The sequence below is a fragment of the Labeo rohita genome, chromosome 23, assembly GCF_022985175.1.
Source record: "Labeo rohita strain BAU-BD-2019 chromosome 23, IGBB_LRoh.1.0, whole genome shotgun sequence".
NCBI classification, from domain to species: Eukaryota; Metazoa; Chordata; class Actinopteri; order Cypriniformes; family Cyprinidae; genus Labeo; species Labeo rohita.
Window position 1 is genome coordinate 26,526,427 of NC_066891.1, and position 18,545 is coordinate 26,544,971.

An 18,545-nucleotide genomic window follows, 5' to 3' on the forward strand; every position below is an offset into this window, starting at 1 on the left:
AAACCAAAAATTTAATTGATAAACTGAATTTGGAAAAAAAAATAAAATGGAATTTAAGAAAAAATTAGGGCTCTAGTTAAACAGTGACATTGAATAGCATAGTATTTCTCTCATCCTAGGTTTAGAGTAGGTTTTTTTAGGTTTAGACTTACTTAACACATTTTAGACATCTGTTAACAACTCCTCCCTGCAACTTTACTAAATTGCCTATAGCAAACTCTGAGCGTGCAAAAACAATCCACAAAGTCACTAGGGCAGTTCTCTCCTTCTCAGATAGCCAGACTATTTTAGTGCTGTCTAGTCAAAGTATACATTGCGGCCAATGAACTTGTGTGCGCTGGGGGTGAAAGAGAGAGAGAGGGGGCATATCAGGAGACTCGCGTTCGCTTTCGGAGATTGACATCAGGGTCTTGGCAGGAGTATCGTAACTGGTCCGGGATGGGGCTGTTTGTAAAGAGAGTGGAAAGGGGATGATCTTGTCATGCAAAGGGAAAAGACAGGGTCCAAGGGCCTCTGTGGGGTAACGCAAGCGGACGCACGCAGTCGACGGATCACGCTACCACAAAAGGACAAAATGCCTGGCTGTTGAAACAAACCTTCTTCATCTGTTGTGAGGGGGATTAGAGTTCGTGTGACAGCCGTGGGTGGAGTATTACGGCGGAGGACAAGGCCACAGAGTTGTGGAATGCGTGTCCCCTTCAAGCCAAGGGGAAAAACAAAAGAATGCAGGCCAGTCTCTATAGGCCTTTTCTACAGAGAGGGTCAAAGGTCAAAATACCCCAAAGCCAAATGAGCTCATTTGTGTGAGAAATCGTATATTAAATCCTGATGCATACCACAATCGGTTAACAAAAGGATTAAGGGTCGGTCATGAAGTCGCGTTTATCAGTGTTACATAGTCTAATCCTGGCCCACTCCTTACTAATTAGTGAGTTTTTATGCTAATGATTTGTGACATTACAAATGTGCTGAAGAATTACCTTAAAGTGTGCTCACATTTATTGTTTTTCAAAAAATTTTTGCACCTAAAATCTAGCCATTTCTATAAAAGCCAGTTTCCGCCACTAAACAAACAAAAAAAAAAAAAAACTTTATTGTGACTTCTTATCACACAATTTCTCTCAGAATTGCATGATATAAACTCACAATTGCAAAAAATAAAGTCAGAATTTTTAAATAATGTGCAATTCTGAGAAAAAAGTCAGAAATGCATGATATAAATTCAAAATTCTGATTTTTTTCCTCAGAATTGCATGATATAAACTCACAATTCTGACTTTTTTTCTCAGAATTGCATGATATAAATTCACAATTCTGTTTTTTTCTCAGAATTGCATGATATAAACTCACAATTCTGACTTTTTTTTTTCAGAATTGCAAGATATAAATTCACATTTCTGACTTTTTCTCAGAAATGCATGATATAAACTCACAATTCTGACTTTTTTTCTCAGAATTGCATGATATAAACTCACAATTCTGATTTTTTTTCTCAAAATTGCATGATATAAACTCACAATTCTGAATTTTTTCTCAGAATTGCATGATATAAACTCACAAATGTTTTTTTTCTTGTAGTTGCGAGTATACAATTGTGAGATATAAACTGCGCAATTCTGAGAAAAAAAGTTAGAATTTTGAGTTTATATTTATGTCTTTTATTTCTCATAATTCTGACTTTCTAACTATTCTGAGAACAAAAGTCAGAAATGCAAGTTTGTGTCACACAATTGTGAGAAAGAAAGTGTGTGGAAAAAAAAAAAAAAAAAAAAATAGCAATAACTTTTTTTTTCAAAAAAATTCAGTGACAGAAACAGGCTTCTATATAAAATTGTAAAAAAAAATCATATTATTATTATTTTTTACTCAAAATAAAGGTTGCATATTTGGGACAAAAATGTATGTTTTATAGGCTACATTTTCTTTAAAGGGATAATTCACTCAAAAATTAAATTCTGTCATTAATTACTCACCCTTATGTCGTTCCAAACCTGTAAGACCTTCATGTGTTCATTTTTGAAACACAGATTAAGATATTTATGATAAAATCCGAGAGCTTTCTGACTCTGCATAGACAGTACGCAACTGACACCTTCAAGACCCAGAAAGGTGCATTACACACATGTGTCGTGGTACTCTTGTGAATGTGCGACAAAAACTGAAGCGGAAGAGAAGAAATCGTTGAATAAAGCCATTATTTTTGTTTTCTTTGCACACAAAAAGTATAGTCTTAGCATGAACCACTGATGTCACATGGACTATTTTAACAATGTCCTTACTACCTTTCTGGGTCTTAAACGTGTCAGTTGCGTTACTGTCTATGCAGGGTCAGAAAGCTCTTGGATTTCATCAGAAATATCTTAATTTGTGTTCCGAAGATGAACAAATGTCTTACAGGTTTGTACTGACATGCGAGACATAAGACATAAGCAGTTAATGACAGAATTTTCATTTTGGGGTGAACTATCCCTTTCAGTTCATTTGCAATTCATACATTCAAATAAAAAAAAACTCAAAGTTTGGTATCTATAAATCTTGATGGCCTGTCAACAATCATACACTGACCTTCTTTTAGAAAATATGTGCTTGGTAGCAGCCAGCCAGACACATCTCTGTAAATTTGTAGTAATGTATACACTATGAAACCCAAACAAACATGAATCCACTCCTTTACAGTATCAGGTGTTTTAAATAACTAATGAGTCATATCTCAATCATCCACCCAGTATTGGCTATGATAAAGAGAGAAATGTCACACGTGATATAAGACAGATGGCTGACTCACGCTTTATTGCGAATGCTGACTCAGATGGGAGACACAGCATTCCTGTCAGTGGATCCCATGTGGGAACGGGAAAATCTGGAGGTGGGTAGTGTCATAAGTTCACCCTCTGATTCACTTCAACAAAACTCCCACAGCATGACTTGGCCCTGATTGTCCTTACCTCGTTTCACTACATTTTTTCCAGCATCAGCACTGCTGCAATTAATAGCTGAGCTGTGATTTTTATAGCGACATTTAGAAAACAGCTTCAAGAAATCTCTCTTATGACTTCAACTCTTTCTATTCTAGTTTCTATTGCGTTGCCAGGAAAGTCTGATCTGAGCAGTTAATCCATCAAGCGATTCTCATTTAGACTCACCATACATCTTGCCTTCGTCTGAGAGGATGATCTTCCTGCGGCCACATGGGGGATAAATGGCCAGAGCCTCCTGGAAACTCTGTTCGATGTCAGGGCTCCAGACGCCCTCCGCATCGCCGTCCATTCCGGCCTTGTCCATCCCGTCCACTCCATCCTCCTGCCCCTCCTCCGGGCTCTCGCTGGTGCTCCACTCGTTGGCTGCAATGGTGGCGGCTCCACCTGGGCCCCTACGCGAGCCCTCACACCCAGGACTAGGAGAGAGACAGAAAGAAAACAACCGGAGGTCACAATTAAAGGATTTTTTCATCCAAAATTCTGTCATTTGCCAGAAAACCAGTGTGGTGTTATTTTTCTGTGAATCACAAAATAAGATTTTTTTGAAGAATCTTCTCACAGGTTTTTGCCATGTCTACTGGCATAAAAAGGAAATTCACAGTTTCCATTTTTTTTAAATGTAAGTTATTGATTTTACTGTGAAAGATTAATCTATTTATTAACATTTATTTGACCTAGTAATTTTTAATCAAAACGTAGAGTGCAACTATCAGGTTCCGTAAGTAAACTTCCATTCATTTTCTCCGTAGGGAAATTGATTTTTAACCATAACTGATAAACCTTTAACCCTCCAGGGTCTGAGGGGGTTTTGGGGACATGGAAAAGTTTTGACATGCCCTGACATTTGTGCTTTTTTCAGTATCTTAAAAATATTAATGGCTAAATTCTGACTAACTGGGCTACAATAATATGTGAGCATTATGAATGTACATGCTTGTGTTTTTGAGAAAACAACGTTTATGTGTAGTTAGTGAAAATCTAAAATTTTTAAGTCACTGAAATAAATATATAACATACAGAACATTTGTTCACAAGACTTTTTGAGAACTGGATCTTGTAGCCTAGAGTTTTTGCTTCAACAAAATCATCCTGCTCACTCATTCACAGAAAACAATATATTGATTTAACTTTTGTAAGACATGATTTGTGTTAGAAAGGCCGTATGTGAGGGAGTAACAATGACCATGAATATTTAGTTTTCAGATTCCCACCTGTTTTAACTATACACAAATAAAAGTATACTCTTTGCAGTTTCAAATTATACCTTGTTCTAAAAAGAGTCTTTTTAGTTCTTTTCTCGGTCATTAAGAAAAAGCGAGACAGACTGCACCGGTGCGGTCTTCAACCCCAGAGGGTTAAAGATAGACCTTTTATGAGCTCTTTAAGGTTGTTAACTGATTGTTCAACCCATTTGTTCACATTAATTCAACTTACTGTTAATATAAACATGTTTAATGGTGTATTTCAGTTGAAAAACTACATTACCCATGATTCTGTACCAAAAATTCCACCAATCAGAGAGTAGCAGTGAGCAAAGCGCACCAAACAAGAGCCACTTAAACTCCGCCCCTTTCTTACAATTGGCTGCAAGCTTGCATTCAGTTCTGCTTCCATCCAATTAAAAACTTGACACATAAAACTAAGTACTCATTCTACATTTTTTCCTTTTTTGATGGTCTGTTTCACTGGTATATGGAAGAAAATATGGAAGAAAATATCTGTTGCTATTTCTATTTTATCCCAACTTGCCAATACAGTTTGCTATTTTTCAAGTCATATAAATAGACTGAAACTTGTCTTTTTTTCACTTAGAGCGTATTAGATGTTAAGCCACTAAATTGAACTCTATCAGCCAATGAATCATTTTTTGGTTCGAGTTGGTTCTGTTCAATGAATCAGTTTGTCTGTGTCACAAATCTGAACCTGGACTCAGTGAACCTTTCACAATATACTCTTAAAAATAAAGGTTCTTTATTGGCATCAATGGTTCTATAAAGAATCTCAAACATCCATGGAACCTTTCAAATGCAGAAAAGGTTCTTTGTAGTGAAAAAGGTTCTTTAATTTTTTTTTAAATGTTCTTTAAAATGGTTCTTTTAGGAACTGTACACTAAAAGGTTCTTTGGGGAACCAAAAATGGTTCTTCTATGGCATCACAGCAAAAACACACTTTTGGAACCTTTTTTAAGAGTGAATAGTCCTTGAAGTAACTGGAGCAGAAAATCTTTAGAAAGTAAATACTTAGTTTGGGTCTGTTCGTCATGCAAAACTATTGAGCGGCGTCTGAAGATTTGAAAAATATAAGAAATCGTCATAATCATGAACCATTAAACAGCTACATGGAGATTCTTCCAAATATCTAACTTTGAGTTCTGTGGAGGAAACAATACAGGTTTGGAAAGACACAAGGTCTCAAAAAACTTCAGAGGAGGTCTTACAATAATTGGTTAATTGAGACAGCTCAAGACCAATAGGAGGGTTGACAGTAACTATCATTCCAGATGGTGTGACCATGAATCTCCCTTTGGAGCTGGAGCTTTTCCCAAGCCAGCTTTAAATAAAGAATCTTGTGGGATCATATAATCATTTGCATAAGCCCTGTCAATCAGTTTATCCCATTATGCGACGGCGGAAAGAGGAGAATTGGAAAGCAAAGACAAAATGGCTGTCGGAGCGGAGGACACACTGAGCTGCCGAGCAAGGCGCCAGATTTTTTAGACTCCTGATGTCAAGTGAAGTTCAGGTGACGAGATATCAGATTTTCAAGGCTGTGCTTTACAGCTTTCGTGAGCTGGAGGGTATTAATAGCAGCGGTATTGAAAATCAAGATAGCGAAGGCACTGATAAATTTCCTTGGTGTCAACAAGACAAGCTGAGCAAGACTGGCCAATGTCATGGCAAAAGCAGATAGTGGCAGTCGGCTATTCACAAATCAATCAATGCAAGCACTAATAATGACATACCAACATATTGTTTATTAAGCCTTTTTTTCTAGACAAAAAAGTATAGCACAGCAATAAACAGCAATATGTACTATAAAATCAATGCAATATATATATTTTTTCCTTTATGTTTCTTAAAATTATATGTTAACGTTGTGTTTCGTGTCATTGCTTTGGCGTAGTATCCGTCAAACGAACTAAAACCGAAAGCGTAAAATGGCTTTATCCTTTCATCAAGTCCGTTTGCGCTTCTTGGCTGTTTCAAAGTGAAGCGCACAGTTCATTCAGGCGATCAGCTTGTGATCTGCTATTTCCCGCGTCCGGCTCCTTTGGTTGACAATGAATGCGGTAAACATTTTTAAACGTGCTGTGGGTTAAGTGCGCTTTTCGGAACGCAACAGGCACCATTTACGCTTTGTATTCACAACAGCATGATTTTCAACATTTTGATGGGCGAATATTTACAGTATTTCACTAGATTGTAATGAGCCGCGTCAGTAAACGTGTTTTCACTAAAGGCTGAAATTTCCCCATTTTCAGGGGAAATTTCAGACCATTCAGACCATTCTGATTTTGCTTTAAATGTTGAAATGATACAATCAAATTTAAATAAAAATGTTTATGTTATATATGTAGCATCTGTGTTTGTATTGTGATTGGTTGGTTCTAATTTCAAATAGCTGTTTTTGTTGTTGTTTTAATTAAATATGTTTAGTTGTTGTAGTAGCCCCCACACCCCTCTAGACTGACTTGAGGTTCACCCACCTCAGTCTCACAAAACCCTGTGGGAAACACTCTTCTAACAAAATCATATTAAAAAGCTTGTATTATTCAATTCATGGACAATTCATGCAGTGTGGTCCTTTCGTGAATGGTGGCTGACGGCAAAATTTCAAGTAGCTGAAAATGTCGTTATTTTTTTTCTTTGTGCATAAAAAGTATTCTTGTAGCTTCATAAAATTATGGTTGAACCACTGATGTCACATAGACTATTTTAATGATGTCCTTACTACCTTTCTAAGCCTTGAACATGGTAGTTGCAGAAAGCTCTCGGGTGTCATTAAAAATATCTTAATATGTGTTCCAAAAATGAACGAAGGTTTTACAGGTTTGGAATGATGTGAGGGTGAGTAATTAATGACAGAATTTACATTTTTTGAGTGAACTATCCCTTTAAGCTGGCAATTATGGTATAAATTTTTACATTTATGACACACGCTTGAGATGTTCAGCCAATCACATCACATCACAAAACACATTTCAGAAAAACTGGGCACGTGAAAAAGAATGCATTTTTTTAACAATAAAGCTAACATTTTCTATTACACCCAATACACAAAATAATGATCTTTGAGCATCATATGACCCTTTAAATGTAAATCTTTTATAACATTATACATGCCTTTACTGTCACTTTTGATTAATTTAATGTGTCTTTCCTGAATAAAAGTTAAAAAAAAAAAAAACTTTTGAAAGGTAATGTATATAGAATTTGTGATCTATCATAACTGCCTCTAATTAAAGTTGGAGTTAATTTATCTAAAAACAAACATACAGGCATTCATCTTCAGGAAATTACAATTTGTGCCTTCAATTCTTACAAGAAGTCACTGAGGCCATATGCAAAATGAATCTGAAAAACAAGAGCAAACTAATAAGAGCTGCCCACAGAGCATTTTTGTGGCTATGGATTTGGTGAACGCTCTCTCCTCGGCATTCACAGATACTGCAACTTTCTCCAAGACATGAATGTTTTCCAATAGATTTATCACTGCTAAGCTATATTTAACTACATTTGGGGTTAATAAATAGTAAAATACATCAATGAAGTTTCCTGTGTTACATTTTTCTAGCCCAAAACCGTGTCGGCATTAAACGAAAGATCTGCCGAGTCTGAAATATTTACAGAATTTTAAGCTGAGGAATTTAAGGGTCCATCCCAACGAGTGACTATAATAACCATAATATGGCAAATATGCAAGGAAAGCAACCAAAACAAAAACACTGGACTTCATAAACAACACGAGCGGAGCAAAAGCGGTTATCATAAGGAGGTACTAGAAGACCACTGGTATGGACCTACTGAGAGAGAAGGACTGACATTCCAGACATGCCCTTATTAAGAAAGCTACAGTGTCGCTAACACACTCTCTCTCTCTCTCTCTCTCACTTCAGGAGGTCCGTTGTGTCACCCGCACCTCAGTCCTTCCCCTCCCGTCCTCTTCTCTCCTTCCCTCTCGCTTACGAGCACCCCAGTCCAAAAAAGGCCTGAAGAACAGGGAAATCATAGGGGGTGGGAGTGGGAGTGTGGGTTGCCTGACCAATTTAGGCATCCACTAAGGCTCAGGAAACACACAGAGCTCTCCCCAAGGACAATACTGCTGTTTTAGGTGTGCTGGGTTCATAACACAACACTCCTGCTAGCCAATGCTATCTGGAAATAAACACCAAGACCTGGATAACATACTAGTATAGAGAGCCAAAAAACACCGGCATGAATGCACCACCCGACAACGTTGTTAAATATTTGTTTACTTGAGTTGAAACTTTCACATACCCAACTGAACCTGGAATATTAGTATTTCAGTGATTAGACTTTCGGTCAAGGCTTATGAATTGTTGCGCATTTATGTTTGGGTGTTTGTGTGTAGTGCTGATGAGTAAATGTTGACCTTGGTTTTAAGCATGTTGCCTTATCTGTGGGCAGACATCATGAAAAGGTCACCCGCCGACACCAGCAGCGCTTGGCCTCTGAACAGACATCGGGTTACAGAATCAAGTGACAAACCAAAAGCATCCAACACTCTTGATGGATAACCAGTGTTCATTAAAGAAGCATCTTGTCTAAACCTTTAACTTCACATTGTACTATTATAAACACTTTGAGCAGTTTTATTGATCGAATATGAAGAGACTTGTTTTTGCTGAATGAGCTTCAAGAAACCTCAGGAAACAAATGTTGGCTTTACTCCAAAATCAATTAAAAAACAAAAACAAAAGAATAACGTTGAAATAATCTTCACAACAATTGATTCCTATAAATCATTTGCATTATTGTAATGAAGTAAATATAATTTTTCTAAATTATTTTAGATTGTAAATATACATTACTGATCAAAGGTTTGGAGCCTGTTACATTTTTTTTTTAAAGAAATTAATACTTTTTTCATCAAAGATGCATTCAATTAATCAAAACTGACAGACTTTTTATGTTACAAAAGATTTATTTCATATAAACGCTCTTCTTTTGAAAAATGCTGGGTTATTTTTTTAACCCAAATGCTGGGTTCAACTTGTTGGGTCATTTTATTGGGTTATTTTTAATATTTTTTACCCAGGTGCTGGGTTGTTTTTCTGTAACTAAGTTGCTGAGTCATTTTTAACACTGGGTTATTTTTTTCTACCCAACCGCTGAGTTGAGCCTGTCTCTTGTGAAACAACCCAGCTGCTGAGTTATAGTCAGTCAGAGCACAGGCTTTTTGAGTCCTTTACAGAGAGTGGTTCTCAGCGCTGCCGATTTGGCACACTTCTTTAGTTAAATAAAGGTTTGTATACATTTAATTTCATTTATATCATTTTTACTGTGCTGTAAATTGCATTATTCCACACAACACAACATAAGGACGAGATGTCAGTCAGCTGCGTCAGCAGCAGTCACTTCAAACAATGGAAACGCCTTTTGCCTTGCATAATATAAATGGATTTTGTTCGTTATAGTACTGAGTTTAATTTAATTTGATGTTAAAATATGTTCTCTAATGTCAGTACTCTTCGTTTATGGGCAGGTTTTGGATCCAGTCACGCCATCTTTTAGCTACGAGTGAAACGCAAGGCCACAGTCTGAAGTTCACAGTTACCCTAATGAACAGCAGCCCTTCACCGGCTCATTTCGGTGACACACTGGCACAGGAATTAGCGCTATTTTGGTAAAAAACGATTACAGAGAACGGTTGAATACATTAAAATTAAAATGCTACTTTTAAATGTTAAATTTTTTATGTCTAAAATACTTGTTAAATGAGTTTAAATGTATGTAATATTGTAAACTACAACCAAATAAATTCAGTTTGTTTTGTGTTTTGTCTATGTGTTCTTGCTTAATAATAAATGTTCATCTTTTGATTATTGCTGTTGCCTCTGGTAATTCTGTGTGTGTTTTTATAAGTTCTAGTCCATTTTAAGCCAGCAATATAATCATTTTTAAACAATAGTTGACTTAAATAAAATAACCCAGCATGTTTGGTAAAAACATTTAACCCAGCCAGCTGGGTCAAAATAACCCAGCATGTGTTCCGTCCAATTTTTCAACCCAAAATTTTTTAGAGTGTAATTTTAATAAAGAATTTAACATTTTAGGTATACACTACTGTTCAAAAGTTTGGAGTCTGTAAGATTTTTTTTTTTAAGAAATTTTCTTTTTTTTTTTTTTTTTTTTTTTTTTTTACTTTTATAATTTTAAAAAAGACTTATTTCATATAAATGCTCTTCTTTTGAACCTACTATTCGTCAAAAAATCCTATAATAAATTTATCACAGTTTCCACAAAAATATTAAGCAGCACAACTGTTTTCAACATTGATGATGATAATAATAATAATAATAATAAATGTTTCTTGAGCAGCAAATCATGATCATGGAAGGATCATGTGTAGTAATGATGCTGAAAAATTCAGCTTTGATCACAGAAATAAATTAATTTTACAAAATATTCACAAGGAAAATGGTTATTGTAAACTGCAATTTAAAAATGCAATAAAATTCTGATACTAATTTGTAATAATTTTTACAATATCATTGTTTTTACTGTATTTTTCAAACAAATATAGCTTTGGTGAGCATAAGAGAAAAAAAAACCTTAGACTTATTAAACAAAACTTATTGTTGAATTTCAATTATTTGAAAAACATATGACCTTTTTCTAAAGAATTACCAAGGTGATGTAATTAATTGCATTTATTTACTTATTTATATTTTCAGTTGAGTAGAGCCAGAAATGGCAAGTTCTGTCATGAAACTAGACGGCGCAGGCTGATGGGTCCTTACAATAAACTGATGATATTCACAGCGTTAAATGAATTGGTGCAAGCTGATTGGTTCATTTCGCATACGCAGCCAGTATGCTTGCTTCTTTACATTCAAATGGCTTGTTAGCATTCACTTGAGCATTTTGCAGTGTGCTTTCAGAGTTTCTCTGAAACCCTCCACCTCCCCAGCTCCACCTGTATAGATCTGCTATGGGTTATTTTGTATGCTATTCGTGCAGCAGCAGTATGTCTTAAATACTCACAATGGCGTATCTGCATATAGACAGTAGCAAGTTCCTGTACTTGCTTGCAGCAGCAGCAATTCAGCAGTGTAACAGATCTATTCCACCAAAACCAAATACATTAACATGCTAAAATCTTTTGAGAGTTCAGAGAGCAACACTTGACAGTGACAAGACATTCTGCTACATTCTGTGCTAATATTGCATCTTGTGATGCAAGGAGGATAAATAACCACACATTTACAGTGATTCACAAATTCAGTCTGAGTTTATCTGACAGGGGCTAAGCAGCACAGCCAAGAGGGCAGTTCTCTTCGGAGACTTGGAAAAACAGCTGCAATGCTTGTCAACAGGGAAAGGGCCTTTGCTCATCAACAACTCTCCTCTTGCACACTCCTCACCAACACACACACACACACCCTTTCACAAAGAACAACAGGGCAACAAGTAGACGAGCAGCTGCTGCCCTAGATCGGATTACAGATAAGGACAGCATTTTAAGGCATGGGCAAGTTATGCTCAACTCACTGATGGTTTAATGAATCTAAATGCTGTTTCGACGTCAGTTTAAGTGTGGTTTATTTCAGCAGGCAACTTGACAAGATCCTGCTAACACTGCCCTACATGGAGAAGTGCTTTGCCTGTTTTAGACTATGATCTTTAAAAATGTCTAAACCAAAACATCGAGGCTCGAAGAAATACCTTAAAAACATCTCCTATAATCGTTCAGGAACACATTTATTCAAATATATTCATCAAATCTTCCAGGATAGCAGAGTGAGGAGGACAGCTACACACTGACACTGGCAGCTACACACTGTGGTCTTAAACACTATAAAGCACATTACATGTGCTAGGTGAAAGACTACATTAGACATACAAAAGAGACAAAGACATGTTAAAAGGAGGCGAGACTGAAGTGTCTCTCTTCCTTCCGTGCACCCAACCCATGTCAAACCTGTACAACCTGCTACTGCAGTTTAAGAGAATCCCAACCCCCCTTCTTCAAGGAGCATCATTTAAATTTACTGCATTTTTTCCTCTTACTTACAGAAGCCGGGGGCCAAGTTTTATTTTCTTTCTTTCTTGTTTTTCATGATGTTAGCATAAAAAAAAGTTGTTTTCTTGACATAAACCCGACTAGTTTTGTAACAACAGCACTAATTCAGTTATACCTCAGCTTATTAGGGGTGCTGTACTTTTGCTAGACATTAATAATATCAAAAGTAAAATACAAATTATGTGGGTTGAATTCAAAGAGCTAAAAGAATTTTAGAATTGTTGTCTGAGATGACCATTAAAAATGTTAAATAAAGATGGAAACTGTCATGATCATGACGGGGAAAAAAATATGTGTCACATCAAAATTCTATACAAATTCATACAATTTCTTAAAGGGATAGTTCACCCAAAAATGAAAATTACCCCATGATTTATTCACCCTCAAGCCATCCTAGGTGTATGTGACTTTCTTCTTTCAGACGAATACAATTGGAGTTAGAAAAGTCCTGGCTCTTTCAAGCTTTATAATGGCAGTGAATGGGTGTTGAGATTTTGAAGTCCAATGAAGTGCATCCATTCATCATAAAAAGTACTCCACATGAATCCAGGGGTTAAAAAGGCCTTCTGAAGCGAATCGATGTGTTTGTGTAAGAAAAATATCTAGATTTAAAACTTAATAAACCATAATCTTTAAAATCTGCAAACTGTCAAACACCTGCGTTCCAGCGGATGACATAGAACGTAGGCGTAGAATAAGTCTTAAGTCTTAAATCTTAAAAACTACAGCTTATGCTACACCTATGTCCTACGTCATCCGCTGATAGGTCACTCTCTTGTGAATGTGCATACAACAGTTAGCAGAAGCTCGAGATTACGGTTTATAAAGTTGGATGCACTTTATTGAACTTCAAGATCTCTGCAGACATTCACTGCCATTATAAAGCCTGGAAGAGCCAGGACATTTTTTTTATATAACTCCAACTGTATCCGTCTGAAAAAAGAAAGTCATATACAACTAGGATGGCTTGAGGGTGAGTAAATCATGAGGTAATTTTCATTTTTGGGTGAACTATCCCTTTAAGAATTGGTATGAATTTGTGCAGTTTTGCCACCTTGTATGATTGACATGAAATCCATATGAATTTATTAAAAACTGAGACTTTATTTTCTCATAAGATCAGTTTCTCTGCCAAGAAAAGGAAGGGGTCTAAATTTTATAGTAATTATATAGGAATGTTGCAAGCTGGATTTGAGCTCGCATTTCTCACACGAGCACCAAGGCTCAATATGTTGTTGAAATTACTACCAGGCGCTAACGATGTTAAAACACTATAGAAAGCTCTGACAGAATCCATTTAGAATGGTGTGTAAAAAGCAAAGAGACTACAGTGAATTTAATTTCTAAAATCACAACTGAACCTGTGTGGATTCCTAAAGTATGGGACATTAAAAGTCACTATTTACTGAACTGTTGAATGCATGACAGAGCATCATTTTCACAAATTCTTGCTCTTCTGTAGTGCTCTCTGATGTAATCCCTAGCATACAGCTGCCCCAAAACCATCAACAGGCTTAGTCTCACAGTGTATGTTTACATTTGATTTGTAATGATCTCCAATGGGGCTTTCTCTTAGAGGCCCAGACGCTCACTGTCCATCACCCAATTTCCTCTCTAGACATTCATACACCCTATATTCTGACCAGCATGCTTGAGGTTGCTAACATGTGGCCTGAAACATATGTAGCCATTCCACATCATATCAGTTCACCTAGTCATCAAAAGCCAATGAAAACAGTGAAATCACCACTCACAGATTTCATAAATCACTGATTTGGAACATTTTACATAAACATACAGCAGGAAAATCAATTCACCTTATTTCATTAGCATTCAATGTTAACACCGCTAAGCTAAAGGCGTCATTTGTACAATAACCATTGATGAATTGCACTAAATAATTTATAAATACTTTTCAGTATTGAGTGAATTCTGAATGTTTATAACCAGCATTTATCAGAAAATAGCGATCTTGAACATTTTTATATATAGATTTAAATTCAGACATCGTTTTCTTGCCTTCATGTCATTCCAAACCTCAAAGACTTCATCTCTGGAACACAAATAACAATATTTTTAAATGCACATACATAAAGATATCAAATATGATTAACGCGGAAGCTCAGTCGAACTTGCTTCATGCAAGACAACGAATGAGGTTTTGACATGTCATGCAAGTACGGTTGAGCTTCTGTTTACCATATTTGATAAGCTCTACGTGCGCAAATCAGTTGTTATATAAAAATAAAAGCCTAAATTAAATCTGTTCTTCATACAAACTTATCTTTTCTCTTCAGAAGACTTGTATTTAAAGGGATAGTTCACCCAAAAATGCAAATTACTCACCCTCATGTAATTCCAAACCCATAAGACCCTTGTTTATCTTCAGAACACAAATTAGGATATTTTTGATTAAATACGAGAGCATTCTGACCCTGCAAAGTAACTGACACGTTCAAGGCCCAGAAAGGTAGTAATGACATCATTAAAATAGTCCATGTGACATCAGTGGTTCAATGTAATGAAGCTATGAGAATACTTTTTGTGTGCAAAGAAAACAAAAATACATTTGTGTTCTGAAGATAAACGAAGGTCTTATGGGTTTGGAATGACATGAGGGTGAGTAATTAATGACATAATTTTCACATATGGGTGAACTATGCCTTTAACAACTCAATTTGTATGGATCAGCCTACTTTTAGGAGGTCTTTTAATGCTTGAACTTTTGATTGCTTGGACTTTCAGTAGATAAACTGTTGAAGGAACAGCTAAAAATACATTTATTTGTGTTTTGAAGATAAAGTCATACGGGTTTGGAATGGCAAGACGGTGAGTAAATGATGACAGCCTTTTTTTCATTTTTGTGTGAGCTATCCCTTTAAAATGCCATCTAGATATTAGAAAGCATCAGTCTTCATATCTGCCTGTGGGCACCTCTAAAAAATGCCCTCCGAATAGACCTTTAGCGAGAAAACTGTACTTGAATTCTTCTATACGGCTAAGAAAACAATGTAGTTGCAAACCGCATGTGGAAAGAATCCGACACACATGTCCAAATCCAAACAAAGACGACTAACGCCAGATGATCAACAGGAAATTGTACAACGAGTGACAATTTCGAAGTCTGGATTTACAGACAACACCACACCTGACCTCCACACCCCAGGTGCAGAGAAGCACAAAAACGGGTTGACCCTAAAATCTAGCCCTTAGGAAGACAGAATTACTTGTTTAGATCAGTAAGGTATATCTCTTCTCACACAGTGTACCGATGTGAAGCACAAAACACACTGCAGTGCTATTTAAAGCAGTGAGCTCACCAAACACACTTGTCATGTTTTGCAGGCCTCTTGAAGCTTCACAGCCAGTGTTAAGAAAATTCCCACTCAGAGACATAAAAATACACACATTCTAGATTCTAAACATTTGTGGGAATGAATGACTGTATAAATAAAAATAGAGGGAAAATTGTGCAATATTCTAATTTGGAACTGTTAAGCGTTCTTGCTTAAATTGGATGCACTTCAAGGCATTTTGACGAATTTAGTGCTCGATCACTGAATATTCTGTTGGGATAAAGTCTACCGGGGAGCATTTATGTGAGAGAATAGTTCATACTTCAACAAGTATTCTGAAGGAAACTTCTGGAGTTCTTTTTTTTCTTGGCACCGCTGTTACAGTCTGTCACATTTGTTACAAGAAATTCTCCTCCGATTGCTCACCGTAACCTCACACAACCTGAAAAACCTGTTCAATCTCTGCACGGCGAAACTGAGGGGGCGCGTTGATCTGACACGTGTGATGACTGAACCAAGATGCAAGAGATCTTAAGTGACTTAAAAGACTATTTCTGATGAATGGGATTATTACACTCCCTCTAACAGCTGTAACTGAATCATACTAGAGACCAAGATCGTTTTATACTCACAACGCCGGGCAGACAGAGAAAAAACACTAAGCAGTCTAATTTTGTCATGAATAGGCTGGGTTTTATGAGTTGTTCTTACAGGCTTAAAGCTAATTAACCTACATAAAACACAAAGACGCTGCCAATATTACATGAATTCTTAACCATTTTTCTTGATACACATTTTCAACTTTTTAGAGCTTCTTGAAGTTTATTCTACAATCACAAACAATGGTTGTAAATGTGTTTATGATTACAGGTCACACAGCTGGCTTGTTTTTATTAACTAAACGAAACAAAATTATGTAATTTAAGACAAAAAATGTATTTACAAAGATCTAGGTGCATTTTTACTTTTGATAATTCTGTAATATATTATATATCAATTGTATATATTAAAACATACAGCAAGCAATGAAACCATAATTAAATGTGATTAAAATTATTTACTGAATTAGTAGTAGGATACAAACTTTCTCATACTCATACAGTGTTCATACCATGCACGTGTGTATTGATATATCAGTAATAAGTTTACATCTGTAAAGCCAGGTGTGTGAGCGTGTGCGATGCAACATCACTGAAGCAGCTCCGAAAAAATGCCAAAAATGAGAATGATGTAAAAACTGCAGAGCGAGCGCAATGAACGCATGAAACAAAGAAGCGCAATAAGAGTTTTGCACTTACCTTAAACGCAAACCTCTGCTCTGCTGTGGGCAAAAATGGATTTCAGGCTTTATCGCATGAGCTCATTTACAAATGCAAACCACGCTGGTGTTTTTGAAGAAATATTTCTCCTGATTTGACAGTAAAGCTGGAATGTGAAGTATGACTTCGGTATGAAATCACGGCGAACCCGAGCGGAGCGCTGGAGGAGGAGTCCTGAAGGAGGAGGGAGTCAATTCTCCTCCCCGCTCAAACTTCACGAGCAAATCTCAGGCGTGGGGGATCCGTTGAGATGCGCTCATTGGCTGTGTGTATGTGTCTGAAAATCTATACTGCATTTTTGGGCATGACTGGTACTTTCCTAACTGACTCAGCTAACTAGAAAATAAATAAATAAATAAATAAATAAATAAAAGATGCACTTTTTGTTTTAATTCATGCTGTTTTATTCTTGTGTACTGTACTGGTAATAATTATTTGGGGCATTATGCGCATTCATAGTTTTTTTGGCCATCACAAAAGTGCTATTAAAACAAACAAACAAATAACAGCTTTTATTTGGCCTAATTTATTTTAGCCTTAAGGTAATTAGTTGATTAACTCATTATCCAACTAACTTGATAAGCACAATATTTCGTTTTTATTTATTCTATTTTATACTGCGTGTTTGGGCTTTCAGACGGGCAAATTTATAAAATTATGAAAACACAGGAATGTTAGACCTACATTTCATATTTACAAATTTTACAATAAATTCCCATCAGTTAATGTTAGGTTAGTTAATGAATTAACTTACATAGACTATCAGTTACAGTATGCTATGTATTAATCCTTGTTAACATAGTTTGTTTTTTTTTTTTTTTTTTTTTTTTTTTTTTTAGAGAAGAAATATTTTATTTGATTCAACATAGAATTTACTACACATAAACATTTAGGCTGCAAAGGCCTAACGTAAACTATGGAACATAAAAAGATAATTTGATAATTTCAGTAATTTTTGTTCATACGATAAAAGTCATTGGTAATCTTTTTTTTTTTTTTTTTTTTTTATTGTGCAGGTTCTTGAAAAACAAGATATACATGGCATATGTGAAACACAACACAACCTGTTATTTTTTAAACATCCATAATAATGAATAAAGTTATGTAAATAACCAGAACATCTTCTTTATCTCTACCCAACCCAAATTACCCCACAAAAACTACAAGGAAAAAAAAAAAAAGATAAATTAATTAAGTAATTAATGGAAAATAAATAAATAAATAAAAATAAAATAAAACTTGTTAACATAGTTAATAAAATACAACTGTTCATTGTTAGTTCATGTTAGCTCAGGTCCATTAAATAATAATAATAACAGATACAGCTTTTTGTTTTAAGTATGTATTAGTAAATGCTGGAATGAACAATCCTTCAGATTAACTTTTCATTGTTCATGTTATCTATCGTTAACAAATGGAACCTTACTGTCAAGTGTTACCTATACTTATTTGCCATCCTTCAAAACTTAAATGTGTATCAAAACCAAAATAAATCATATCCAATCCAAATTAAACCAAATCTAAGCTGCTGTACAAATTCTGCGAATTCCCTAGCGGATTCACCAAAAAGGATTTGTATTAGTCCACCTTATTTTTTCCCTTAAGAGTGGTTGGGGACATTTGTAATTTTATGTATCTGGTATCGGTCTAATCTGTGTCCAGCTATTTTTAGCTGTACAAAACA

The 18,545-nt window shown here is 35.7% G+C and overlaps 1 protein-coding gene across 4 annotated transcripts in view; it reads right to left on the reverse strand.

Annotated features, from left to right (window-relative positions):
* tead3a (TEA domain family member 3 a) overlaps positions 1-17,025 on the reverse strand; it is a 41,557-nt gene extending 24,532 nt beyond the window's left edge. For 3 of the 4 annotated variants that reach the window (XM_051096946.1, XM_051096945.1, XM_051096947.1), the window contains exons 1-2: positions 16,841-17,025; positions 3,144-3,394 (exon numbers count right to left, since the gene is read on the reverse strand). In XM_051096946.1, the coding sequence (XP_050952903.1) occupies positions 3,144-3,282 (139 nt within the window). In that variant the 5' untranslated portion in view covers positions 3,283-3,394; positions 16,841-17,025. Of the gene's footprint in view, positions 1-3,143; positions 3,395-16,840 lie in introns of those variants that run through there. The other variant, XM_051096948.1, reaches the window with a different exon arrangement.
* Between the last annotated feature and the right edge of the window lie 1,520 nt (positions 17,026-18,545).